General features: G+C 44.6%; 2 protein-coding genes across 2 annotated transcripts in view; both read left to right on the plus strand.

The window, feature by feature from the left end:
• The window catches only part of LOC144508706 (uncharacterized), a 55,476-nt gene extending 54,287 nt beyond the window's left edge, over positions 1 to 1,189 (plus strand). The window contains exon 12 of the mRNA XM_078237015.1: positions 1,000 to 1,189. Within this exon, the coding sequence (XP_078093141.1) occupies positions 1,000 to 1,189 (190 nt within the window). The remainder of the gene's footprint in view (positions 1 to 999) is intronic.
• Positions 1,190 to 22,851: 21,662 nt separating this feature from the next.
• LOC144508364 (sialic acid-binding Ig-like lectin 12) overlaps positions 22,852 to 27,254 on the plus strand; it is a 41,691-nt gene continuing 37,288 nt past the window's right edge. Inside the window, exons 1-2 of the mRNA XM_078236218.1 lie at positions 22,852 to 23,043; positions 23,446 to 23,527. Of these exons, the coding sequence (XP_078092344.1) occupies positions 23,488 to 23,527 (40 nt within the window). The 5' untranslated portion in view covers positions 22,852 to 23,043; positions 23,446 to 23,487. The remainder of the gene's footprint in view (positions 23,044 to 23,445; positions 23,528 to 27,254) is intronic.

Below are 27,254 nucleotides of genomic sequence, written 5' to 3' on the forward strand. Positions count from 1 at the left end.
CCTCCTTACTCTGAGATTATCCCTCTGGTCCCAGACTCTCCCACGAGGGGAATCGCCCTCTCAGCATCTACTCTGTCAAACCTCCTGAGAATCCTCTACGTCTCAATAAGGTGGCCCCTCATTCTTCTAAACTCCAATGAAAACAGGGCCCACCACCTGAACCTCTGCATGCTGTTTATAGATTGCAGAGGTTGGGATTGTTCTCCTTGGGGAGGATAAGGCCAAGAGGAGATCTGAGAGGGGTGTTCAAAATCCTGAGTAGATAGGGAGAAACTGTTCCCACTCGTAAAAGGCGAATTCCACAGGGCACAGATTTAAAGCAATTTACAAAAGAAGCAAATGTGATGTGAGAAAACTTTTTCACACAGCGAGTGGTTGGGTCTGGGACGCTCTGTCTGGAAGTGTGGTGGAGGCAGCTTCAATCGAGGCATTCAAGAGGGCATTGGATGATTATCAGAACAGAATCGATCTGCAGGGATACGGGGGAACAGGCAGGGGAATAGCACTAAGTCACAAGGTTGATTTGGAGAGTAAGTGCAGACATGGTGGGCTGAATGGCCTCCCTCTGCTCCTAAACAATTCTGTGATTCTGTTTAAACATGATCGATTTTGGTTCGGCACAGTGGCACAGTGGTTAGCACTGCTGCCTCACAGCGCTCTGTCTGTGTGGAGTTTGCACGTTCTCCCCGTGTCTGCGTGGGTTTCCTCCGGGTGCTCCGGTTTCCTCCCACAGTCAAAGATGTGCAGGTTGGGTTGATTGGCTGTGCTAAATTTCCCCTTAGTGTCAGGGGGATTAGAAGGATAAGTATGTAGAGTTACGGGGACAGGTTCTGGGTGGGATTGTTGTCGGTGCAGGTTTGATGGGCTGAATGGCTTCTGCACTGTAGAGATTCTATTCTATGATTCTAATTTGGATCGTAGATCAGTTGCATCCCAAAGCAAACTGGGAAATATTGTGGATGTTGTGACAATCTCCCTTTGACCTTCCTTCTCCTGTAGTGCCTGGAATGAGAGTTGCTGTCACCGCTTTCAAGCACTTACCCACAGACACACCGACAATCCTGACAATCTTCTCTACGCCAACATCAACCTCTTGAACCTGTCCAGCGATGACGGGACTGTGCACATGAGCGAGGGCAGGAATACACACAGATCAGATTCCAGTGAAACTGAGTGTGAAACGGGGTGAGAGGCTGTGGAGTGTGTGAAGCCAATAGGGTCGAATAGTAACAAACAAAAATATGATGTTGCTCACCTTTTGTGTCAGTTGTGAGTGTGTTTTCTGAATGCTGCTGTGGTGATCGTGTGCCTTGAAGAAATATATTTGTGTCATGTTTCTTGTGCAGGATTCGTTTTTAACAGTTGGTTCTATTTACCCGGTTCCACCTTGTCTGTAACCGGGAGTCACATGTTGATACTGCAGAAGCATAATTGATCCTAATTGCTTGAGTGTTTGTTTTAATCTGGGTTAAAGCAGGTTTGGTGATTTGAGTGATTTCCCCTGGGGTTTTTCAAAGTGGGGTTTGATGAGGTTGATTGACAGGAACATCATGTGACTGGGTGGGGCTCGGCTCACAGAGAGAAACACATTTGGTTGCTGCTAGGGATCTTTAGAGAGAAGTAGCTCCCTGTCTCTCTTTGGAGATTGGAGTCTAGGACTTGCCAAATAAAAAGGTCTCTTCCTCTGAAGTTGCTGTTTGAAGGTAGATCTTTCTCTGGAGGCTGTTGTACGGGAGTCAGAGGACAGATGTCTTTCTGTATCTCTGTCCAGACGTGTTAAAAGGCTGGAGGTCTTGCATCCACATGAGCCTATATGTTTTGTGCTAACTGATTCTGAAGAGGGATTTGTGTCTGTGGGGATATTGCTTAAATTGGAACTATAGAAATAGCTAGCAGTTAAGAATTATACCTTCTCATGTTTTAAGCATTTCAATTGGTGAATGTTATGTTAATTCTTTTTGTTATAAATTAACTGTTATTAAATAAAGTTTGTTTTAATAAAAGCTTCCGAGTGGGTCAATCGAATCACACATTGAACGAAACACCTCATGCTCGCATTAATATCAAAATCACAAAAAGTTGGGGTCTTGGTTAACTTCATAATATACTTTGGAGTTTCTGATCTTGTCCCTAACAGTTGCACCTGTTTTTATTCTGTCCCAACTTGCAAGGAGCTGATGAATTCTCTATAATTTTACAGCTATTGATACAAGCGATTAAGATACTCAGGTGGTTCTGTACATCTTTCAAATTAAATTTCATACTCTACAGAAGATTCTTATCTCCAAGGCAGCCTTTCCTGTTGTCCCAAGTCCTTCTGATTATTGAAATCCCAGTGCCGTCACTTGTAATGGAAAATTCCCATGTAAACACATTGGGCAGAATTCTCCCAAATAAATTCTCAGTGTCAAATTTGTGTAAAAACTGGAGTAAATCCTGTTGCTTTTTTCAGTTGAATTTTCATAATGAATTTCCCACACTCTGTGCCCAGTGGAGTGCACTAGCCTCAAACTTGTGAAAAATCAGTGGTCGGGGCCTATTCCCACTGGAGAGGCCGGCAGCAGAGCGCTGAGTGGGCCACTGCACATGCGCTGATCTGTCAGAGCGGAGATCGATGCCTGTGTAGTAACCCCATACTGCTGGCCTCCTGATCACTGGCCAGCCCCGTGACCCAGCAACGCTGCCCCACCGATCACCCCACGTCCCGATTGCTGGCCCCACCGGACATGTCAGGCTCAGCCTGTGATGATCTCCTCCAACCCCCCCCGACCAACAGTCCCGATTTCCACCCCCCCCCCCCCCCCCCGCCCCCGCAACCTCCCTCACCAGCAGTCTAGTCTCCCCCTCCCCAAACCCGATGGCCAGTCCCGAACGCTGGTCTCCCTCCCTCCGTCACTGCCAAGTGCAGAGTGCCAGCGGAACCCCCCACCCCCACCGCTCTCCATCCCCCCGAGGCCCTGCCCCCAATAGACCCCATACCATTTGGCCCTGCCCAATGCCTGGTGGGCAGTGCCAAGATGCCCCCTGGGCATTACCTCTTTGTCCTTTAGGCAGTGCCAGGGGACCAGGCTGGCACTGCCATGCTGGCAATGTCCGGGGGCACCCCCCTCACTCCCGACCTCCTGTGGGGCCTCAATTGTCCCCCCTTCGCTCCAGTGGGGTTGGGAAACGAGCTCACCGCAAGTAGGGAGCTGTTGTAAACCCCGGTGGGGGGATATACTCCTGGCCGGGTGGGGGTGGAAGAGGGGGGAGGGGTAGTCGAGCTGGAGATTTCAGTCCTGGGCCCGCTAATTAGATGCATATTCAAATTTAAATACATTTTTGGCGCGGAGCTGACGGTGCCAATAATCCGGCACCTGGAGACACGCGGAGGCCGTGGCGTCCAGCGGGGAGCCCGCGAAATGGCCTCCCCTTCAATCTCCCTGGGAGAATCGCCCCGTCACATTGTAATTACATCCTCCTGCCAGTGGTGGTGATCTAACTTCACCATTTTGCCTCTCAGAGACTGGAGGAGACATTTCCCCTGGGTTTACAATATTGGTAACACACAGGGATGAACAAAGGTGGTGTTTTGTCCATGTGAAGAACGCTGTTCAGGGACAGCGGGACAGAGCAGTTTATTGGTTGCGTTTGCTATGTTGCTCAGACAGAATTCTGGTGAAAGATATTTTCCAACCCACTGCCCCGGTCTTGCCAAGAGGGAACAATAACTTTAGAACAGAGCCTGGGAGTACACAGGATCAGTCCCTGTGTCTGATTGGATAGATTCCAAGAAAACCAATGCTGGGTCTTAAACCTCATGATCTTGGAACAGGCGCAGAGCGGACACCTCAGATGATGTCAAAGATCCCACAGACACTATCTGGAAAAAGAGTGGGGGTGGAGGGGGGGAGGTGGGAGTGGGGGCAGAGGAGATCTACCCAGTGTTTCTAACATTAACTAACATTGACGGTGACACAAGGGAAGCCCTTTGTTGGCTGTGAAACACTTTGGGACGTCCTGATTTGCTGGAAGGAGTGAGAGAAATGTAAGATTGTCTTTCTGCAATGTGGTCGGGGTGTGGTGAGGGGAACTCTCCCCGTCCACTGCATGAAAACGGTGTTTATTCCCATGTCCTGAAGAAGAGTCACATTGGACTCAAAACCTTCACTCCATCTCTCTCTTTCTCCACACAGGCTGCCAGACCTGCTGAGGTTTTCCAGCACTTTCCGTTTTGATTCATGTTTCCTTTTGTTCAGATTCACTCCCAGCCTCCTGAATGGCTCCAATGTTTCTCACCCCCAATGTCTACCCCTCCCCTTCCCCCAAATATCAGGATCCAATCCCAGGTTTTCATCGCTCTCTGTGATCTAACTCAGTCCTGAAACCTCTCGATTCTCATCACTCCACCATTGGCAGCCGTGTCTTCAGCTACCTGGGGCCCTAAGCTCGGGAATTCCCTCCCTACACCACTCCACCTCTCTCGATCTCTCCCATTCACTCTCTCTTCTCCTTAACGATGTTCCTCAAAACACAACCTCTTTGGCTCAGAAGTCAAAATGCACAATCATTTGGCTGGAGATAGGAAATATCAAGGCAAGAAGTCATTGTTGTGGGCACAATAAGTCTCACAACACCAGGTTAAAGTCCAACAGGTTTATTTGGGAGCAAAAGCCACTAGCTTTTTTTGTTTGGATTTAATCTCAATTGTTTGGGTTTAAACCCAGTTGTTGTGGGTTTAATCTCAGTTGTTTGGATTTAATCTCAGTTGTTTGGGTTTAATCTCAGTTGTTTGGGTTTAATCTCAGTTGTTTGGATTTAATCTCAGTTGTTTGGATTTAATCTCAGTTGTTTGGGTTTAATCTCAGTTGTTTGGGTTTAATCTCAGTTGTTTGGGTTTAATCTCAGTTGTTTGGGTTTAATCTCAGTTGTTTGGATTTAATCTCAGTTGTTTGGGTTTAATCTCAGTTGTTTGGGTTTAATATCAGTTGTTTGGGTTTAATCTCAGTTGTTTGGGTTTAATCTCAGTTGTTTGGGTTTAATCTCAGTTGTTTGGATTTAATATCAGTTGTTTGGATTTAATATCAGTTGTTTGGATTTAATCTCAGTTGTTTGGGTTTAATATCAGTTGTTTGGGTTTAATCTCAGTTGTTTGGGTTTAATATCAGTTGTTTGGGTTTAATATCAGTTGTTCTGGGTTTAATCTCAGTTGTTTGGGTTTAATATCAGTTGTTTGGGTTTAATATCAGTTGTTTGGGTTTAATCTCAGTTGTTTGGGTTTAATCTCAGTTGTTTGGGTTTAATCTCAGTTGTTTGGGTTTAATCTCAGTTGTTTGGATTTAATATCAGTTGTTTGGATTTAATATCAGTTGTTTGGATTTAATCTCAGTTGTTTGGGTTTAATATCAGTTGTTTGGGTTTAATCTCAGTTGTTTGGGTTTAATATCAGTTGTTTGGGTTTAATATCAGTTGTTCTGGGTTTAATCTCAGTTGTTTGGGTTTAATATCAGTTGTTTGGGTTTAATATCAGTTGTTCTGGGTTTAATCTCAGTTGTTTGGGTTTAATATCAGTTGTTTAGGTTTAATCTCAGTTGTTTTGGGTTTAATCTCAGTTGTTTGGGTTTAATATCAGTTGTTTGGGTTTAATATCAGTTGTTTGGGTTTAATATCAGTTGTTCTGGGTTTAATCTCAGTTGTTCTGGGTTTAATATCAGTTGTTCTGGGTTTAATCTCAGTTGTTCTGGGTTTAATATCAGTTGTTTGGGTTTAATCTCAGATGTTTGGGTTTAATCTCAGTTGTTTGGGTTTAATATCAGTTGTTTGGGTTTAATATCAGTTGTTTGGGTTTAATATCAGTTGTTTAGGTTTAATCTCAGTTGTTTTGGGTTTAATCTCAGTTGTTTGGGTTTAATATCAGTTGTTCTGGGTTTAATATCAGTTGTTTGGGTTTAATCTCAGTTGTTTGGGTTTAATCTCAGTTGTTTTGGGTTTAATCTCAGTTGTTTTGGGTTTAATCTCAGTTGTTTGGGTTTAATATCAGTTGTTTGGGTTTAATCTCAGTTGTTTTGGGTTTAATCTCAGTTGTTTTGGGTTTAATCTCAGTTGTTTGGGTTTAATATCAGTTGTTCTGGGTTTAATATCAGTTGTTTGGGTTTAATCTCAGTTGTTTTGGGTTTAATCTCAGTTGTTTGGGTTTAATATCAGTTGTTCTGGGTTTAATATCAGTTGTTTGGGTTTAATCTCAGTTGTTTGGGTTTAATATCAGTTGTTTGGGTTTAATATCAGTTGTTTGGATTTAATCTCAGTTGTTCTGGGTTTAATATCAGTTGTTTGGGTTTAATCTCAGTTGTTTGGGTTTAATCTCAGTTGTTTGGATTTAATATCAGTTGTTTGGATTTAATATCAGTTGTTTGGGTTTAATATCAGTTGTTTGGGTTTAATATCAGTTGTTTAGGTTTAATCTCAGTTGTTCTGGGTTTAATACCAGTTGTTTGGGTTTAATCTCAGTTGTTTGGGTTTAATCTCAGTTGTTTGGATTTAATATCAGTTGTTTGGATTTAATATCAGTTGTTTGGGTTTAATCTCAGTTGTTTGGGTTTAATCTCAGTTGTTTGGGTTTAATCTCAGTTGTTTGGGTTTAATCCCAGTTGTTGTGGATTTAATCTCAGTTGTTTGGGTTTAATCCCAGTTGTTGTGGATTTAATCTCAGTTGTTTGGGTTTAATATCAGTTGTTTGGGTTTAATCCCAGTTGTTGTGGATTTAATCTCAGTTTTTTGGGTTTAATCTCAGTTGTTTGGGTTTAATCTCAGTTGTTTGGATTTAATATCAGTTGTTTGGGTTTAATCTCAGTTGTTTGGGTTTAATCTCAGTTGTTTGGGTTTAATCCCAGTTGTTGTGGATTTAATCTCAGTTGTTTGGGTTTAATCTCAGTTGTTTGGGTTTAATCTCAGTTGTTTGGATTTAATATCAGTTGTTTGGGTTTAATCTCAGTTGTTTGGGTTTAATCTCAGTTGTTTGGGTTTAATCTCAGTTGTTTGAATTTAATCTCAGTTGTTTGGATTTAATATCAGTTGTTTGGATTTAATATCAGTTGTTTGGGTTTAATCTCAATTGTTTGGGTTTAATCTCAGTTGTTTGGGTTTAATATCAGTTGTTTGGGTTTAATCTCAGTTGTTTGGGTTTAATCCCAGTTGTTGTGGATTTAATCTCAGTTGTTTGGGTTTAATCCCAGTTGTTGTGGATTTAATCTCAGTTGTTTGGATTTAATATCAGTTGTTTGGATTTAATATCAGTTGTTTGGATTTAATCTCAGTTGTTTGGGTTTAATATCAGTTGTTTGGGTTTAATATCAGTTGTTTGGGTTTAATATCAGTTGTTCTGGGTTTAATCTCAGTTGTTTGGGTTTAATATCAGTTGTTTAGGTTTAATCTCAGTTGTTTTGGGTTTAATCTCAGTTGTTTGGGTTTAATATCAGTTGTTCTGGGTTTAATATCAGTTGTTTGGGTTTAATATCAGTTGTTTGGATTCAGTATCAGTTGTTTGGGTTTAATCTCAGTTGTTTGGGTTTAATCTCAGTTGTTTGGATTCAGTATCAGTTGTTTGGGTTTAATCTCAGTTGTTTGGGTTTAATCTCAGTTGTTTGGGTTTAATCTCAGTTGTTTGGGTTTAATCTCAGTTGTTTGGATTTAATATCAGTTGTTTGGATTTAATATCAGTTGTTTGGGTTTAATATCAGTTGTTTGGATTCAGTATCAGTTGTTTGGGTTTAATCTCAGTTGTTTGGGTTTAATCTCAGTTGTTTGGGTTTAATCTCAGTTGTTTGGGTTTAATCTCAGTTGTTTGGATTTAATATCAGTTGTTTGGATTTAATATCAGTTGATCAATCAGACGCAGCATGGATTCATGAGGGGAAAGTCGAGCTTGACGAACATGTTGGATTTTTATGAAGATGTGACGAGGGCGGTTGATGGAGGAGAACCGGTGGATGCGGTGTTTTTGGATTTCCAAAAGGCGTTTGATAAGGTGCCCCATAAAAGGCTACTGAAGAAGATTAGGGCACACGGAGTTGGGGGTAGTGTGTTAAAGTGGATTGGGGACTGGCTATCCGACAGGAAGCAAAGAGTCGGAATAAATGGGTGTTTTTCCGGTTGGAGGAAGGTAACTAGTGGCGTGCCGCAGGGATCGGTACTCGGGCCGCAACTATTTACCATTTATATAGATGATCTGGAGGAGGGGACGGAGTGTAGGGTAACGAAGTTTGCAGACGACACAAAGATAAGTGGAAAAGTGAATCGTGTGGAGGACGGAGAAGATCTGCAGAGAGATTTGGACAGGCTGAGTGAGTGGGCGAGGATATGGCAAATGGAGTACAACGTTGAGAAATGCGAGGTTATACACTTTGGAGGAAATAATAACAAATGGGATTACTATCTCAATGGAAACAAATTAAAACATGCTACCGTGCAAAGGGACCTGGGGGTCCTTGTGCATGAGACGCAAAAGCCCAGTCTGCAGGTACAACAGGTGATCAAGAAGGCAAATGGGATGTTGGCCTATATTGCGAAGGGGATAGAATATAAAAGCAGGGATGTCTTGATGCACCTGTACAGGGCATTGGTGAGGCCGCAGCTGGAATACTGTGTGCAGTATTGGTCCCCTTATATGAGGAAGGATATATTGGCATTGGAGGGAGTGCAGAGAAGGTTCACCAGGTTGATACCGGAGATGAGGGGTTTGGATTATGAGGAGAGGCTGAGGAGATTGGGTTTGTACTCGTTGGAGTTTAGAAGGATGAGGGGGGATCTTATGGAGACTTATAAGATAATGCGGGGGCTGGATAGGGTGGAGGCGGAGAGATTCTTTCCACTTAGTAAGGAAGTTAAAACTAGAGGACACAGCCTCAAAATAAAGGGGGGTCGGTTTAAGACAGAGTTGAGGAGGAACTTCTTCTCCCAGAGGGTGGTGAATCTCTGGAATTCTCTGCCCACTGAGGTGGTGGAGGCTACCTCGCTGAATATGTTTAAAGCGCGGATGGATGGATTCCTGATCGGTAAGGGTATTAAGGGTTATGGGGATCAGGCGGGTAAGTGGTACTGATCCACGTCAGATCAGCCATGATCTTATTGAATGGCGGGGCAGGCTCGAGGGGCTAGATGGCCTACTCCTGCTCCTATTTCTTATGTTCTTATGTTTGGATTTAATATCAGTTGTTTGGGTTTAATATCAGTTGTTCTGGGTTTAATCTCAGTTGTTCTGGGTTTAATCTCAGTTGTTTGGTTTAATCTCAGTTGTTTGGGTTTAATCTCAGTTGTTTGGGTTTAATCTCAGTTGTTTGGGTTTAATCTCAGTTGTTTGGGTTTAATCCCAGTTGTTTGGGTTTAATCTCAGTTGTTTGGATTTAATCTCAGTTGTTTGGGTTTAATCTCAGTTGTTTGGATTTAATATCAGTTGTTTGGATTTAATATCAGTTGTTTGGATTTAATATCAGTTGTTTGGGTTTAATATCAGTTGTTCTGGGTTTAATCTCAGTTGTTCTGGGTTTAATATCAGTTGTTTGGTTTAATCTCAGTTGTTTGGGTTTAATCTCAGTTGTTTGGGTTTAATCTCAGTTGTTTGGGTTTAATCTCAGTTGTTTGGGTTTAATCTCAGTTGTTTGGGTTTAATATCAGTTGTTAATATCAGGGATTTGTTCCCAGGAGCAGGCTGAGGGTAAGAGAGTGGGTTTTCTGACTTTAATTAATTATTTATTTTTTTGTTTCCTTACACTCTTATTAACTTTTCACTGTCTTACTTGACATAAAGTGTCCAGTATGAGTGTGAAACCAGTGTGTTGTTCCCAGTGTAGGATGTGGGAGGTCCTGGAGGCATCTGGCCTCCCGGACATCCACATCTGTGAGGGGTGTGTCGAGCTGCGGTTCCTGAGGGACCGTGTTAGGGAGCTGGAACTGCAGCTCGAGGATCTTAGGCTGATGAGGGAGAATGAGGAGGTGATAGACAAGAGCTATCATCAGGTGGTCACACCAGGGCAACGGGAGGAGGCCAAGTGGGTGATGGCCAGGAAGGGTAAGGCTAGGGTGGTTGAGAGCACCCCAGTGGATTTGCCCCTGCACAACAAGTACTCCTGCTTGAGTACTGCTGGGGGGGACAGCCCGCCTGGGGGAAGCAGCAGTGGCCGTGTCTCCGCAGTGGAGTCCAGCCCTGTAACTCAGAGGGCTAAGGAAAAGAGGAGGAAGGCGGTATTAATCGGGGACTCGATGGTGAAGGGGACAGACAGGCGTTTCTGCGGAGGTAGGCGGGATTCTCGCATGGTGGTCTGCCTCCCTGGGGCCGGGATCCAGGATGTCGCTAGTCGCGTCCCGGAAATCCTGAGGTGGGAGGGAGAGGAGCCTGAGGTAGCGGTACATATTGGTACCGCTGATGTGGGTAGGAAGGGAGAAGGGGTCATGAAAAGGGAGTACAGGGAATTAGGGAGACAGCTGAGAAAGAGGAAAGCAAAGGTAGTAATCTCAGGATTACTGCCTGTGCCACGGGAAGGTGAGGGCAGGAATGGAGTGAGGTGGAAGATGAATGTGTGGCTGAGGGACTGGTGCAGGGGGCAGGGATTCAGGTTCCTGGACCATTGGGACCTCTTTAGGGGCAGGGGTGATCTGTATACAAAAAACGGGTGGAACTTGAATCACACGGGGACCAATATCCTGGCCGGTAGGTTGGCTAAGGTTACTGGGGAGAATTTAAACTAGATAGGTTGGGGGGAGGGGAGCTAGAAGAGTTGACTAGGATCAAGGAACTAATTGATGGGGTGGAGGATGCAGGGGTAAGGGGAATTACAAAATTAATGGTAGAGGAGAGGGTGCAAGTGAATGAAGGCGGTAATTTAGATAAGGGAGTAGAGGGAGAGGGTGTTCGCGACTCATCAAAGCGGGTCCAGATAAAAGCTGGAATAAGGACACTTTGCCTGAATGCACGAAGCATTCGGAACAAGGTAAATGAGTTGATGGTGCAAATCAGCACGAGTGGGTACGATCTAGTGGCCATTACAGAAACGTGGCTGAAAGGTGACCAGGACTGGGAGATGAATATCCAGGGGTATCAGGCGTTTAGGAAGAATAGACAGGAAGGAAAAGGTGGTGGGGTCGCGCTATTAATAAGAGATAATATCAGGGTAGTACTGAGGGATGACATAGGCTCTGAGGAACAAAACGTGGAATCATTATGGGTAGAGATGAGGAATAGTAGAGGGAGAAAGACACTAGTAGGTGTGGTATATAGGCCCCCAAATAATAATGTTGAGGTAGGGAGGGCTATAAACAAGCAGATAAGGGATGCGTGTAAAAACGGAACGGCAATAATCATGGGGGACTTCAACATGCACATTGACTGGCAGACTCAAGTCGGTAAGGGTGGAATGGAGGAAGAGTTCTTAGAATGCTGTCGGGATAGTTTCCTTGAACAGCATGTTACGGAACCGACGAGGGAACGAGCTATTTTGGATCTGGTATTGTGTAATGAGGTAGGTAGAATTAAGGATCTTATTGTGAAGGACCCTCTTGGGTCTAGTGACCACAATATGGTCGAATTTCTGATTCAGATGGAAGAGGAGAAAGTTTGGTCCCAAACCAGTGTCCTCTGTTTGAACAGAGGGAAATATGATAGGATGAGGGATGAATTGGCTAAGGTAGACTGGGAGAGCAGGCTGGCAGGTAGGATAGCTGAGGAACAGTGGAGGATTTTTAAGGAGATCCTTTTCAGTTCTCAGCAAAAATATATTCCAGCAAAAAACAAGGATTGTAAGAAAAGGGAGAACCAGCCGTGGATAACGAAGGAAATAAAGGAGAGTATTAAAATAAAAACAGCTGCGTACAGAGTGGCCAAAAATAGTGGAGAAACAAGTGATTGGGAAAAATTTAAGAAACAACAAAGAGAGACTAAGAAAGCGATAAAGAAAGGAAGGATAGACTATGAAGCTAGGCTAGCAATTAATATAAAAAATGATAGTAAAAGTTTTTATAAATATATAAAAAGGAATAGAGTGGCTAGAGTGAATGTTGGACCCTTGGAGGATGAGAGGGGGGAGTTAATAGTGGGAAATGAGGATATGGCTGAGTCTTTAAATAAGTTTTTTGTGTCGGTCTTCACGGTGGAGGACACAAATAGTTTGCCAAATATTAACGATAGAGGGTTGGCAGCAGGAGAAATACTTAATACAATTAATGTTACCAGAGAGGCAGTGCTGGGTAGACTAATGGGACTGAAGGTGGATAAGTCCCCGGGTCCGGATGGAATGCATCCCAGGGTATTGAAAGAAATGTCAGAGGTAATAGTGGATGCGTTAGTGATTATTTATCAAAACTCGTTGCATTCTGGGGTAGTGCCGGTTGATTGGAAAACGGCTAATGTTACGCCGCTGTTTAAAAAAGGAAGGAGACAAAAGGCGGGTAACTATAGGCCGGTCAGCTTAACGTCTGTAGTAGGGAAAATGCTGGAATCCATTATTAAAGAGGAGATAGCAGGGCATCTGGATAGAAATGGTTCGATCAATCAGACGCAGCATGGATTCATGAGGGGAAAGTCGTGCTTGACGAACATGTTGGATTTTTATGAAGATGTGACGAGGGCGGTTGATGGAGGAGAACCGGTGGATGCGGTGTTTTTGGATTTCCAAAAGGCGTTTGATAAGGTGCCCCATAAAAGGCTACTGAAGAAGATTAGGGCACACGGAGTTGGGGGTAGTGTGTTAAAGTGGATTGGGGACTGGCTATCCGACAGGAAGCAAAGAGTCGGAATAAATGGGTGTTTTTCCGGTTGGAGGAAGGTAACTAGTGGCGTGCCGCAGGGATCGGTACTCGGGCCGCAACTATTTACCATTTATATAGATGATCTGGAGGAGGGGACGGAGTGTAGGGTAACGAAGTTTGCAGACGACACAAAGATAAGTGGAAAAGTGAATCGTGTGGAGGACGGAGAAGATCTGCAGAGAGATTTGGACAGGCTGAGTGAGTGGGCGAGGATATGGCAAATGGAGTATAACGTTGAGAAATGCGAGGTTATACACTTTGGAGGAAATAATAACAAATGGGATTACTATCTCAATGGAAACAAATTAAAACATGCTACCGTGCAAAGGGACCTGGGGGTCCTTGTGCATGAGACGCAAAAGCCCAGTCTGCAGGTACAACAGGTGATCAAGAAGGCAAATGGGATGTTGGCCTATATTGCGAAGGGGATAGAATATAAAAGCAGGGATGTCTTGATGCACCTGTACAGGGCATTGGTGAGGCCGCAGCTGGAATACTGTGTGCAGTATTGGTCCCCTTATATGAGGAAGGATATATTGGCATTGGAGGGAGTGCAGAGAAGGTTCACCAGGTTGATACCGGAGATGAGGGGTTTGGATTATGAGGAGAGGCTGAGGAGATTGGGTTTGTACTCGTTGGAGTTTAGAAGGATGAGGGGGGATCTTATGGAGACTTATAAGATAATGCGGGGGCTGGATAGGGTGGAGGCGGAGAGATTCTATCCACTTAGTAAGGAAGTTAAAACTAGAGGACACAGCCTCAAAATAAAGTGGGGTCGGTTTAAGACAGAGTTGAGGAGGAACTTCTTCTCCCAGAGGGTGGTGAATCTCTGGAATTCTCTGCCCACTGAGGTGGTGGAGGCTACCTCGCTGAATATGTTTAAAGCGCGGATGGATGGATTCCTGATCGGTAAGGGAATTAAGGGTTATGGGATCAGGCGGGTAAGTGGTACTGATCCACGTCAGATCAGCCATGATCTTATTGAATGGCGGGGCAGGCTCGAGGGGCTAGATGGCCTACTCCTGCTCCTATTTCTTATGTTCTTATGTTCTTTCGGAGCGCTGCTCCTTCATCAGGTGAGTGGGAGTTCTGTTCACAAACAGGGCATATAAAGACACCAACTCAATTTACAAGATAATGGGTGGAATGCGAGTCTTTACAGGTAATCAAGTCTTAAAGGTACAGACAATGTGAGTGGAGAGAGGGTTAAACACAGATTAAAGAGATGTGTATTGTCTCCAGCCAGGACAGTTAGTGAGATTTTGCGAGCCCAGGCAAGTCGTGGGGGTTACAGATAGTGTGACATGAACCCAATATCCTGGTTGAGGCTGTCCTCATCGAACCATAGAACATTACAGCACAGAAACAGGCCTTTTGGCCCTTCTTTTTCTACCTAGTCCCACTGACCTGCACCTGGACCATATCCCTCCACACCCTTCTCGTCCATGTACCTGTCCAAGTTTTTCTTAAATGTTTAAAGTGAGCCAGCATTCACCACTTCATCTGGCAGCTCATTCCACACTCCCACCACTCTCTGTGTGAAGAAGCACCCCCCCGCCTAATATTCCCTTTAAACTTTTCCCCCTTCACCCTTAATCCATGTCCTCTAGTTATTTTCTCCCCTCGCCTCAGTGGAAAAAGCCCGCTTGGATTCACTCTGTCTATACCCACCATAATTTTATACACCTCTATCAAATCTCCCTTCATTCTTCTACGCTCCAGGGAATAAAGTCCTAACCTATTCAACCTTTCTCTGTAACTCAGTTTCTCAAGTCCCGGCAACATCCTTGTAAACCTTCTCTGCACTCTTTCAACCTTATTAATATCCTTCCTGTAATTAGGTGACCAAAACTGCACACAATACTCTAAATTCGGCCTCACCAATGTCTTACACAACCTCACCATAACATTCCAACTCTTGTACTCAATACTTTGATTTATAAAGGCCAATGTACCAAAAGCACTCTTTACGACCCTATCTACCTGTGACGCCACCTTTAGGGAATTATGTATCTGTATTCCCAGATCCCTCTGTTCTACTGCACTCTTCAGTCTCCGACCATTTACCTTGTATGTTCTACCTTGGTTTGTCCTTCCAAAGTGCAATACCTCACACTTGTCTGCATTAAACTCCATCGGCCATTTTTCAGCCCATTTTTCTAGCTGGTCCAAGTCCCTCTGCAAGCTTTGAAAACCTTCCTCACTGTCCACTACACCTCCAATCTTTGTATCATCAGCAAATTTGCTGATCCAATTTACCACATTATCATCCAGATCATTGATATAGATGACAAACAACAATGGACCCAGCACTGATCCCTGTGGCACACCACGAGTCACAGGCCTCCACTCAGAGAAGCAATCCTCCACTACCACTCTCTGGCTTCTTCCACTGATAGTTCTTCCATTGTTGTATAAGTTCTTCCATTGAGCCAATGTCTAATCCAATTTACTACCTCTCCAGTATACCTAGTGACTGAACCTTCCTAACTAACCTCCCATGCAGGACCTTGTCAAAGGCCTTACTGAAATCCACGGCCTTCCCTTCATCCACTTTCCTGGTAACCTCCTCGAAAAACTCTAATAGATTGGTTAAACATGACCTACCACGCACAAAGCCATGTCGACTCTCCCTAATAAGTCCCTGTCTATCCAAATATTTGGAGATCCTATCCCTTAGTACTCCTTCCAATAATTTACCTACTACTGATGTCAAACTTACCGGCCTATAATTTCCCACATTACTTTTTGAGCCTTTTTTAAACAACGGAACAACATGAGCTATCCTCCAATCATCCGGCACCTCACCCGTGGATACCGACATTTTAAATATATCTGCCAGGGCCCCTGCAATTTCAACACTAGTCTCCTTCAAGGTCCGAGAGAATACCCTGTTCAGTCCTGGGGATGTATCTACTCTGATTTGCCTCAAGACAGCAAGCACCTCCTCCCCTTTAATCTGTATAGGTTCCATGACCTCCCTACTTGTTTGCCTTATTTCCATAGACTCAATGCCAGTTTCCTTAGTAAATACGGATGCAAAAAACCCATTTAATATCTTCCCCATTTCTTTTGGTTCCATACATGGCCAACCACTCTGATCTTCAAGAGGACCAATTTTATCCCTTACTATCCTTTTGCCCTTAATATACCTGTAGAAGCTCTGAGGATTATCCTTCACCTTGTCTGCCAAAGCAACCTCATGTCTTCTTTTAGCCCTCCTGATTTCTTTCTTAAGTAGTTTCTTGCACTTTTTATACTCCTCAAGCATCTTATTTGCTCCCTGTTGCCTATACATGTCATACATCTCTCTCTTCTTCTTTACCAGAGTTCCAATATCCCTCGAGAACCAAGGTTCCTTATTCTTATTCACTTTGCCTTTAATCCTGACAGGAACATACAAACTCTGCACTCTCAAAATTTCTCCTTTGAAGGCCTCCCACTTACCAATCACATCCTTGCCAGAGAACAGCCTGTCCAAATCCACGCTTTTTAGATCCTTTCTCATTTCTTCAAATTTGGCCTTTTTCCAGTTTAGAACCTCAACCCGAGAACCAGATCTATCTTTATCCATGATCAAGTTGAAACTAATGACGATATGATCGCTGGAACCAAAGTGTTCCCCTACACACACTTCCGTCACTTGTCCTCACTCTTTTCCTAATAGGAGATCTAATATTGCTTCCTCTCTAGTTGGTACCTCTATATATTGATTTAGAAAATTTTCCTGAACACATTTTACAAACATGTGTGCGGAACTTGGCTATCAGCCTCTGCTCTGCGACTCTGCGCTGTCGTGTGTTGTGAAGGCCGCCTTGGAGAACGCTTACCCGAAGATGAGAGGCCGAATGCCCGTGACCGCTGAAGTGTTCCCCAACAGGAAGAGAACACTCTTGCCTGGTGATTGTCAAGCGATGTTCATTCATCCGTTGTCATAGCGTCTGCATGGTCTCCCCAATGTACCATGCCTCGGGACATCCTTTCCTGCACAATGGCACAGCGGTTAGCACTGCTGCCTCACAGCTCCAATTCAATTCCTGCCTTGGGTGACTGTCTATGTGGAGTATGCACATTCTTCCCATGTCTGTGTGGGTTTCCTCCGGGTGCTCCAGTTTCCTCCCACAGTCCAAAGGTGTGTAGATTAGGTGGATTGGCCATGCTACATTGTCCTTAGTGTCCAAAGATGTGCAGGTTCGGTGGATTAGCCATGCTAAATTGCCCCTTAGTGTCCAAAGATATGTAGGTTAGATGAATTGGCCATGCTAATTAGCTATTGTTCATACACAGGATTACGGCAATAGAGAGGGGAAAGGACGCGCCGTGGTAAAATGTTGTTCAGACAGTTGGTGAAGACTTGATGGGCTGAATTGCCGCCTTTTGCACTGTAGGGATTGACTGGCTATAGGTTCTCTGACAGTAGTTACACTGGGGGCAGAATATAAATCAAAAAATGATTAAAATTTGTTAGAAAGTCCCTTTATTAATAGTGGGAAAGATTAAGCCCCACACTGATTGGACAGATCAAACTGGCAAAGATAACCTCCAGCATGGGCTCACAGACTGTATTCAGGACAATTTCCGGGAACAATCCATTGTGGAACCAACTGGACAACTGGATATTTTAGACCTGGTCAGGTTTAATGAGACAATATAAAATATCACGTCTCACATAAAGGATCCTCAAGTGAAGGGTGATCATAACATGTGGGAATTTCACATTCAGAGGCCCAAACATCCTAGACCACTGCTACACAAATATCAAACATGCCTCCCGCTCTATCGCCCGCCCACACTTTGACAAATCAGACCACAAGGCTGTGCTCCTGCTCCCGGCTTACAAACAAAAACTGAAGCGGGAGAATCCATCAAAGAGAGTCGTGCAATGTTGGTCTGAGGAATCGGATGATCTCCTACGGGCCTGCTTGGAGTCAGTGGACTGGTCAGTGTTTAAAAACTCTGCGACCAGCCTGAACGAGTACGCCACTACAGTAACTGACTTCATTGGTAAGTGTGCAGAAGACTGTGTGTCAAAGGAGCAAATCCGTGTGTTCCCCAACCGGAAACCATGGATGACCAGGGATATGCACTGCTTGCTGAAGTCCAGGTCTGAGGTGTTCAAGTCAGGTGACCCTGACCTATACAAGAAAGCCAGATACGATCTAAGGAGATCGATCAAAGATGCCAAAAGATAATACTGGACCAAGCTAGAGTCCCAGGCCAGCCACACCGACCCCCGCCGACTATGGCAAGGTCTGCAAGACATAACAGGCTACAAGCTGAAGGCATGTTAAATCGTCAACTCCAACACACCCCTCCCTGATGAGCTCAATGCATTCGATGCCCATTTTGAGCAAGAGGTCAGCGAGAGCATGCCCTCCACCATGGAAGCCCTGGATGAACCTGTATCTGGGGTCACCACTGCAGATGTCAGAGCAGCATTCTTGAAGGTCAACTCACGGAAAGTGACTGACCCGGATGGGGTACCCGGACTTGCACTCAGATCCTGCGCAGATCAGCTGGCGCGGGTATTCACAGACATCTTCAACCTCTCTTTACAACAATCTGAGGTCCCTATCTGCTTCAAGAAGATGACCATCATCCCAGTACCTAAGAAAATCCAAGCAGCGTGCCTTAATGACTATCAGCCGGTGGCTCTGACATCCATCATTATGAAGTGCTTCGAAAGGTTAGTCATGGCACGAATCAATTCCAGCCTCCCGGACTACCTGGATCCACTACAGTTTGCCTACCGCCGCAACAGGTCCACAGCAGACATCATTTCGCTGGCCGTGCACTCAACCCTGGAACACCTGGATAACAAGGACTCCTATGTCAGACTCCTATTTATTGACTACAGCTCAGCTTTCAACACTATTATTCCCACGAACCTCATCTCCAAACTCCGTGACCTGGGCCTCGGCACCTCCCTCTGCGACTGGATCCTGAACTTCCTAACTCACAGACTGCAATCAGTAAGGATAGGCAACAACACCTCCTCCACGATCATCCTCAACACCAGTGCCCCACAGTGTTCTCAGGCTCCTACTATACTCCTTGTACACCTCTGACTGTGCGGCCAAATTCCCTTCCGATTTGATTTTCAAGTTTGCTGACGACACCACTGCAATAATATCTCAAATCAAATCAAAATCAAATCAGTTTAAGAGTGAGAAATTTGGGTCTGAAACTTATGACTTAAACTGAACAGAATAGAATTAAAGAACAGATAGTTGACTGAAGACGAGTGGCAAAATGGGGAAAAGTAAGATGGTAGTTGATCAATTGAAGACATTTAAAGAGATATTTCATTATTCCCAGGACAGATACATTCCATTGTGAAAGGAATAATACATAAGAAGGATGAATCATCCAGGCCAACTGAGGAAGTTAAGGATGGGATAAAGTTGCACAAAAAAGCGCAATGTTGTGAAGATTAATGGTAGGCCAGAGATTGGGAAAAATGTTCAAACCAGAAAAGGGTGACAATAAAATAAAGAGGGAGAAATTATAACATGACAGTAAACTAGAAAAAAACACAAAAACAGAAAGGGGGTCTTAAGCAAGCACATTAAAAGTTAGGGAGTAGCTAAAGTACAAATTGGACAGAGTGAGGATGTGACTGGGGAATGAATGAAGGTAAACAAGAAATAGCAGAGACGTTGAACAAATTTTTAGTATCTGTCTTCAAAGTGGAAATCTCTCAAACCATCCCAAATAGCAGCAGAAAATCATGGAGGCAAAGGAGAGGGAGACAGAAAACAATCACAATCACCAAAGAAATTCCACAAGGAACACGAATGGAACTAAATGATAATAAGTCAGGTGACATTGACCTATACAAGAAAGCCGGATACGATCGAAGGAAATCCATCAAAGACGCCAAAAGACAGTACCGGACAAAGCTAGAGTCCCAGGCGAGCTACACAGACCCCCATCGACTATGGCAAGGTCTGCAAGACATAACAGGCTACAAGATGAAGGCATGTAAAATCGTCAACTCCAACGGACCTCTCCCTGATGAGCTCAATGCATTCGAAGCCCGTTTTGAACAAGAGGTCAGCGAGAGCATGCTCTCCACCCTGGAAGCCCTGGATGAACCTATACCTGAGGTCACCATTGCAGAGGTCAGAGCAGTTTTCTCGAAGGTCAACACCCGGAAAGCGATTGGCCCAGATGGGGTGCCCGGACGAGCACTCAGATCCTGCGCGGATCAGCTGATGGGGGCATTCAACCTCTCTTTACAACAATCTGAGGTCTCTATCTGCTTCAAGAAAACAAACAAAGAATAAAGAAAATTACCGCACAGGAACAGGCCCTTCGGCCCTCCAAGCCTGCACCGACCATGCTGCCCGACTTAACTAAAACCCCCTACCCTTCCGGGGACCATATCCCTCTATTCCCATCCTATTCATGTATTTGTCCAGATGCCCCTTAAAATTCACTTCCGTATCCGCTTCCACTCCCTCCCCCGGTAACGAGTTCCAGGCACCCACTACTCTCTGTGTAAAAAATCTGCCTTGTCCATCTCCTTTAAACCTTGCCACTCACACCTTAAACCTGTGCCCCCTGGTAATTGACTCTTCCACCCTGGGAAAATGCTTCTGACTATCCACTCTGTCCATGCCCCTCATAATCTTGTAGACTTCTATCAGGTCTCCCCTCAACCCCCGTCGTTCCAATGAGAATAAACCAAGATTCTCCAACCTCTCCTCATAGCTAATGCCCTCCATACCAGGCAACATCCTGGTAAATCTTTTCTGTACCCTCTCCAAAGCCTCCACATCCTTCTGGTAGTGTGGCGACCAGAATTGAACACTATATTCCAAGTGCGGCCTAACTAAGGTTCTATAAAGCTGCAACATGACTTGCCAATTTTTAAACTCAATACCCCGGCCGATGAAGGCAAGCATGCCGTATGCCTTCTTGACTCCCTTCTCCACCTGCATTGCCACTTTCAGTGACCTGTGTACCTGTACACCCAGATCCCTCTGCCTATCAATACTCTTAAGGGTTCTGCCATTTACTGTATATTTCCCATCTGTATTAGACTTTCCAAAATGCATTACCGCACATTTGCCCGGTTCCCTGCCCATCATCCCGGTACCAAAAAAAAGCCAAGCAGCGTGCCTTAATGACTCATCCGGTGGCTCTGACATCCATCATTATGAAGTGCTTCGAAAGGTTAGTCATGGCACGAATCAATTCCAGCCTCCCGGACTGCCTGGATCCACTACAGTTTGTCTACTGCTGCAACAGGTCCACAGCAGACGCCATCTCCCTGGCCCTGCACTCAACACCTAGATAACAAGGACATCTATGTCAGACGCCTATTTATTGACTACAGCTCAGTCTTCAACACTGTTATTTCCATGAAACTCATCTCCAAACTCCGTGGCCTGGGCCTCGGCACCTCCCTCTGCGACTGGAACCTGAACTTCCTAACCCACAGGCCACAATCAGTAAGGATCGGCAACAACACCTCCTCCACGATCATCCTCAACACCGGTGCCCCACAAGGCTGTGTTCTCAGCCCCCGACTATACTCCTTATACACCTATGACTGTGTGGCCAAGTTCCTCTCCAACTCAATTTTTAAGTTTGCTGACGACCCCACCATAGTGGGTTGGATCTCAAACAATGATGAGACAGAGTACAGGGATGAGGTAGAGAATCTGGTGAACTGGTGCGGCAACAATAATCTCTCCCTCAATGTCAGCAAAACGATGGAGATGAAGACTAAAATGAAGACTAAGGAAATTTGGCATGTCAGCTACGACTCTCACCAACTTTTACAAATGCACCATAGAAAGCATTCTTTCTGGTTGTATCACAGCTTGGTATGGCTCCTGCTCTGCCCAAGACCGCAAGGAACTACGAAAGGTTGTGAATGTAGCCCAGTCCAAAATTGATGGTGTTGGGTGAAATATTAGAATGGATGTAGGACTGGGTAACCAGCAGGAAACAGACTCGGGACAGATGTGTCATATTCAGGTTGGCAAACCGTAACCCAGGGAGTGTCACAGACATCAGTGATATGGCCTCAATTATTTACAATCCACATCAATGACTTGGATGAAGGAACCAACTGGACTGGAGCCAGAATTTCTGACTATGTCATCAAGATAGGCGGTAAAGATTTCATCAAGGTGGGAAAGAAAGTTGTGAGGAGGACACAAAGAGGCTGCAAAGGGATATTAATCGATTCAGTGAGTGGACAGAATATTTGTCTGATGGAATATTATGAGGGACAATGTGAGCTAATACAGTTCAGCAGGAAGAATAGAACAGCAGAATATTATTTAAATACAGAGAGACTGCAGAATGCTGCAGTACAGAGGGATCTGGGTGTCCTTGTACATGAATCACATTATATTACCACCCTGAAACAGCAAAGAATCAGGAATGCAAATGGAATGCTGTCCTTTTCTGGCAAGGGGGGTGGGGTATAGAAATCAGGGAGCCTTGCTATAACCATACAGGGCATTGGTGGGACCACGCATTGAGTCCTGTGTACAGGTTTGGTCTCCTTACTATAGAAGGGATATACTCCCAGTGGTTCCATTTCAGAGAAGGTTCAATGGGGTTGGGCTGATTCCTGCGATGACGGGGTTTGTCATTTGAGGAAAGGTTGAGCAGATTTGGGTCGATATCCAATGGAGTTTAGAAGAACAAGAGGTGATTGTAGCAAAACATGCAAGATCCTCTGGGAAACTTGGCAGGGTGGGATTGAGAGGGGGTTCCCATTTGTGGTAAAATTTTGAATGAGGGGGGCACAGTTTCAGATCTCTCTTCGCAGACACAGGTGAGGAGGAATTTCTTCTCTTGGACAGTCATTAGTCTGTAGAATTCATTCCCCCAGGGGGCAGTGGAGGCTGGGCCATTGAATACATTCAAGGTTGACTTAGAGACTTTAGTGTTTAGGGAATCAAGGTTCATGGCAGAGTGGGGGTGGGTCGCAGAAAATTGGAGTTAAGGCCACAGTCGGATCAGATGTGATAGTATTGAATGGTGAAGAAGGCTTGAGGGGCTGAATGGCCATCGTCTGTTCCTGTTATGTCCTTCTGTTCTTAAATCGGCAGAGGGGTTGCTGATAGGACGAGGGTACGTGCTGTTTGCTCACTTTGATCCAACTTCCTCATTTTGTCTCTCAGTGAAACATCAACCCTTTCTAATTAAACACACAGAGGGAGCAGCACAGGAAGAGGACATTCAGCCCAAGCAGAGCGGGACCGCAGTTACTCCCCAGGCGAGCAGACGGACAGGTCCTGGGTAAGTAACGGAACGATTGGAATTCACTTCCACGACCAACATTGTCCTTTGTTGATGTTGTGACTTTATAAAGACAGATTCCAATGATTGATGCCTTTGAAAGATTTCTACTGATTATTGAGATCTGGCTGTGAGGCTCAAGTCAGTCGGACAGAATATCTTTCTGGTTTAAGATCGAGGGAAGTGCAGAGACATGAGCTTTGGGATGTCTTGAGGTGGTGAATGGTGCTACAGAAACGAAAGTAAAGTCTTTCTTTCTTAAAGCCTTGTGTCTCTCTGCAGAGCACCTATCATCCCACACAGAATCCAATTAGTCTGTGACGACATTGTCTAAAAGCAGTTCTGATCTCTCGAGAGCTGTCGGACAAGAGGTGAGGTCTCATTAACTCCTTTCTCTTTCAGAGCTTGAGAGTGAGAAGCTGGTGAAATATCTGGGACTGGACAATGATCGGGAAATCTTACTTCCTCCTGTCACTTCTCCAAGGTAATATCATCGACAGCTTGGACAGATTTATGGTTAATAATCTTTGTAAAAGATCATTCTTGTTGAGCTCTGATTGGGAACCAATTCAGCAGTGACCCAGTGTACAAACTCTCACCAAGTCCCATTCACCCATCAGCTCTGTGCTCACTGATATACGCTGACTCCCTGTCTGACAGCAGAGTTAGAGGACAGCAGAGATGTTAGAGGGTTGTACTGACTGGAGGATGTTAGAGATGGGGAGGTTTGTATAGACTGGAGGATGTTACAGTGATGGGGAGGGTTGTGGCGGCTGGAGGAGGCAATAGAGATACGGAGGGTTGTTGGGGCTGGGGGAGATTACAGAGATAGAGTTGTAGGGGCTGGAGGAGAATCTTACCTTGACTTGCTGTTGGATATAGGTTAGCGAGTGGAAGTGCTGAGTAGAGAATCAGGGATTAAAAACTGGGTGGAGAAGTCTATCCCGTTGCTTTGAAAGCTTGGCCTGAACTTTGTGTATTTTGCTGATTTTCATCAGAATGTTCCACGAAGACGACACAGAAGCTTCTAGAATAGACAGGTTGCTCAGCGTCACACTTCCTGTCCATTCACACCACGCTAGAAACTTCCATTAGGGTGCAAGACAACTGAAATAGAAACAGAAGAAAAACATGCGGTGTATAAATGTGTGAAATAATTTAACTTCTCATGATTGTCTCTGACCTGCTGCAAAGTTTAAATTTGCAGCTCAGAAGGAGGCGATTGATTTACTGCCTGAAAGGGTGCGAGAAGCAGATTCAATGGGAACTTTCAAAAGGCCAATTAGATCAAAACCTGATGGGGAAAAACTTGCAGCAATATGGGTGAAAGAGAGGGGGAGGGAGAATGATGACTAATCGTATAGATCTTTCAAAGAGCCAGCACAAGAATGATGGGCAGAATGGCATCCTTCTGTGTTGAATCATTTGACAATCCAATGATTTAAGATACTTACCAACAACTCTTCAGGTTCCTGCTGAAGTCATGGATCTTTCAGAAGGACAGGGAACAAGAGGGTTCTGGTCATCATGTTCGTGTTTCGCTGCCATTACAGAAGTGTACAGAGCCAATGAATCTCTGAGTCTGTAAAGCACTGAGGCAATCTGCTGGTACTCCCACATCTTGTCATGGCGACTGTGTCTGGAGTTTCTTTAATTGCTCACACTGATCTGTGGGATCGTCATTCTTCCATGTTGTTCCTGGTTTCAGTGCCCTGGATGAACTCGGATTGTACAGTGGGAGAGGAGCTGGAGTAGATCTGATTTGTCCTCAGTTTTGCCTCTTTGCCTTTGTCTGGGATGATTTCAAAGGATCCCGACTCAGAACAAATCCTCGTCACCTCGACTGGTTGCTGCGAACCTTCTGCGGGATCCTGAATGTCAAATTGTTGTCCCAACTGTAAATTTGGAATTCTGTATTCTCATTTTAATCATAAATCAGAGTCGACATGTGTTTGTGAAAAGGAATATCATGTTTGAAAGGTTGAATAGAATTCTTTGAGGATGTAACAAGCAGGGTGGAGAAAGGAGAATGAGTAGATGTGGTGTATTCGGATTTCCAAAATGCATTCAATAAAGTGCCACATAAAAGGTTACTGTGCCAGATAAAATTTGATAGTGTTGGGGGTGATATATTAAAATGGATAGAAGATTGTGTAACTAACAGGACACAGAAAGTCAGGGAGCGAGGCAGGAAAGAAAGCTGTGAGGAAGACACAAAGAAGCTGCAGAGAGATAAAAATCATTTCAGTCAGTCAGCAAAATATTTGTGGGATGGAATATAAGGAGGCAAAATGTGAGGCTGTCCACTTTGGCGGGAAGTGTTGAAAATAAGAATATTAGACACGTATGGAGTGATTGCAGAATGCTGCAGCACAGAGGGAACCTGTACATGAATCTCAAAATGTTCCCATGTTGGAACAGCAAAGAATTAAGAAGGTAAATGAAATATCGGTCTTTATTGAAAGGGGGATAGAGTGTAAAAGTAGGGAAGTCTTGCTACAACTGTACAGGCCATTGGAGAGGCCACATCTGGAGTAGTTTTTGTCTCCTTACTGAGGAGGGATGTTCTGGTATTGGAGGCAGTTCAGAGAATGTTCACTAGACTGATACCTGGGTTGAAGGGGTTTGTCTAATGAAGACATTTTGAACAGTTTGTGTCGATACTCACTGGAGTTTAGAAGAATGAGAGGTGATCGAATTGAAACATAATTGTGAGGGGTTTTGACAGAGTGGATGCTGAGGCTGATATAACTCCTCAGAGGCTGGTGTCAGAATGAGGGGTGTCCCACTGAAGAGGGAGAAGAGGAGGAATTTCCCCTCTCAGAGACTCATCAGTCTGTGGAATTCTCTCCCCCAGAGGGCAGTGCAGGTCACTTGTTAAAAGTTCATCAGCTGACTCCTGTGACTCTGCTCAGTCGCCTCCTTCCCCGTATCTGACAAAAGATAAAAGTTAGGATTTATCAGACCAGCTTCCACTCTGCTATCTGAGTTATCCAGTGGTAACATCAGTTGGAACGATAACATCACCGAGTACAACTGTTGCACACACCCTGAATATTTTAATTTCAGAGATCTTTATGGATTACGGTCTGCAATTCATTGTTGGGCCATTTCAGGATATGTGTATAAAGTGAAATATCGATCAACGCTCTTCCTCTCATTGTGCACATCACTGTCATCTTTTGGTTTGTCAATCACTTCATGTCTGTGTTTCTGTTTTCAAAGATTTCCTGTACAGTCAGCAGCTGTGATTTCAACATTCTCCGACACTGCGACTGTTGTGTTTGATCAAAGTGTCCAGGGTGGTCTCATGTTATGCCGCGTGACTGAAGGCTGTTCACCGTGTCGTACCTGTACTGAATCTTGCTCCCAGAATGTTTGACCACCGCTGAACATCATGTTGTGTTTTAATAATGATATGAAAGCACCAATCACTCATTAGGGATTGTACAAATATGTTGTTTTTTATTATTCATTTGTGGGACATGGGTGTCGCTGGCGGGCCAGCATTTACTGATCATCCCTGTTACCCTTGAAGGGCAGTTGAGAATCAACCACATTGCTGTGGCTCTGGAGGCACATGTAGGCCAGACCAGGTAAGGACGGTAGATTTCCTTCCCCAAAGGACATCAGTGAACCAGATGGGTTTTTTTGACAATCGACAATGGTTTCACGGCCAACACTAGATTCGTAATTCCAGATTTGCTTTGTAGAATTCAAATTCCACCATCTGCTGTGACGAGATTCAAATCCAGTCCCCAGAACATGAGCTGAATTTCTGGATTAATAGTCTGATGATAATACCACTAGGCCATTGCCTCCCCGAAACCCTAACCCTTTGTGGGTTCAATTATTTAGACGAGGCACATGAGAGCAGATGTACATGGATAGAAAGTTTGAAGACACCAGCAGCAGATCTGTGTGTGCTGTGTTCTGCTGACAGGCCACAGTGAAACTAAGACTGGATCACATGAAACACTTCCCCAGTAGTGATGTCATGCTGCTAATCCCTTAAAGGCAAATTACAATCAATTGGAACCGCTGTCTGAGACACTGAGGATCCAGGAAGGTGAGGCTAATGAGTGATTCATGATGGTGAAAATGGTGGGAGCTATGGGGACACCTAATCCATTGTCCTGCCTTGTCGATCAGCACTCAATGTATCTCTATTGGTGCGTCTTGTAGACATTGTGTTGGGTGGAGACTGGCTT

This window comes from Mustelus asterias, chromosome 20, assembly GCF_964213995.1.
Source record: "Mustelus asterias chromosome 20, sMusAst1.hap1.1, whole genome shotgun sequence".
In the NCBI taxonomy this organism is placed as follows: Eukaryota; Metazoa; Chordata; class Chondrichthyes; order Carcharhiniformes; family Triakidae; genus Mustelus; species Mustelus asterias.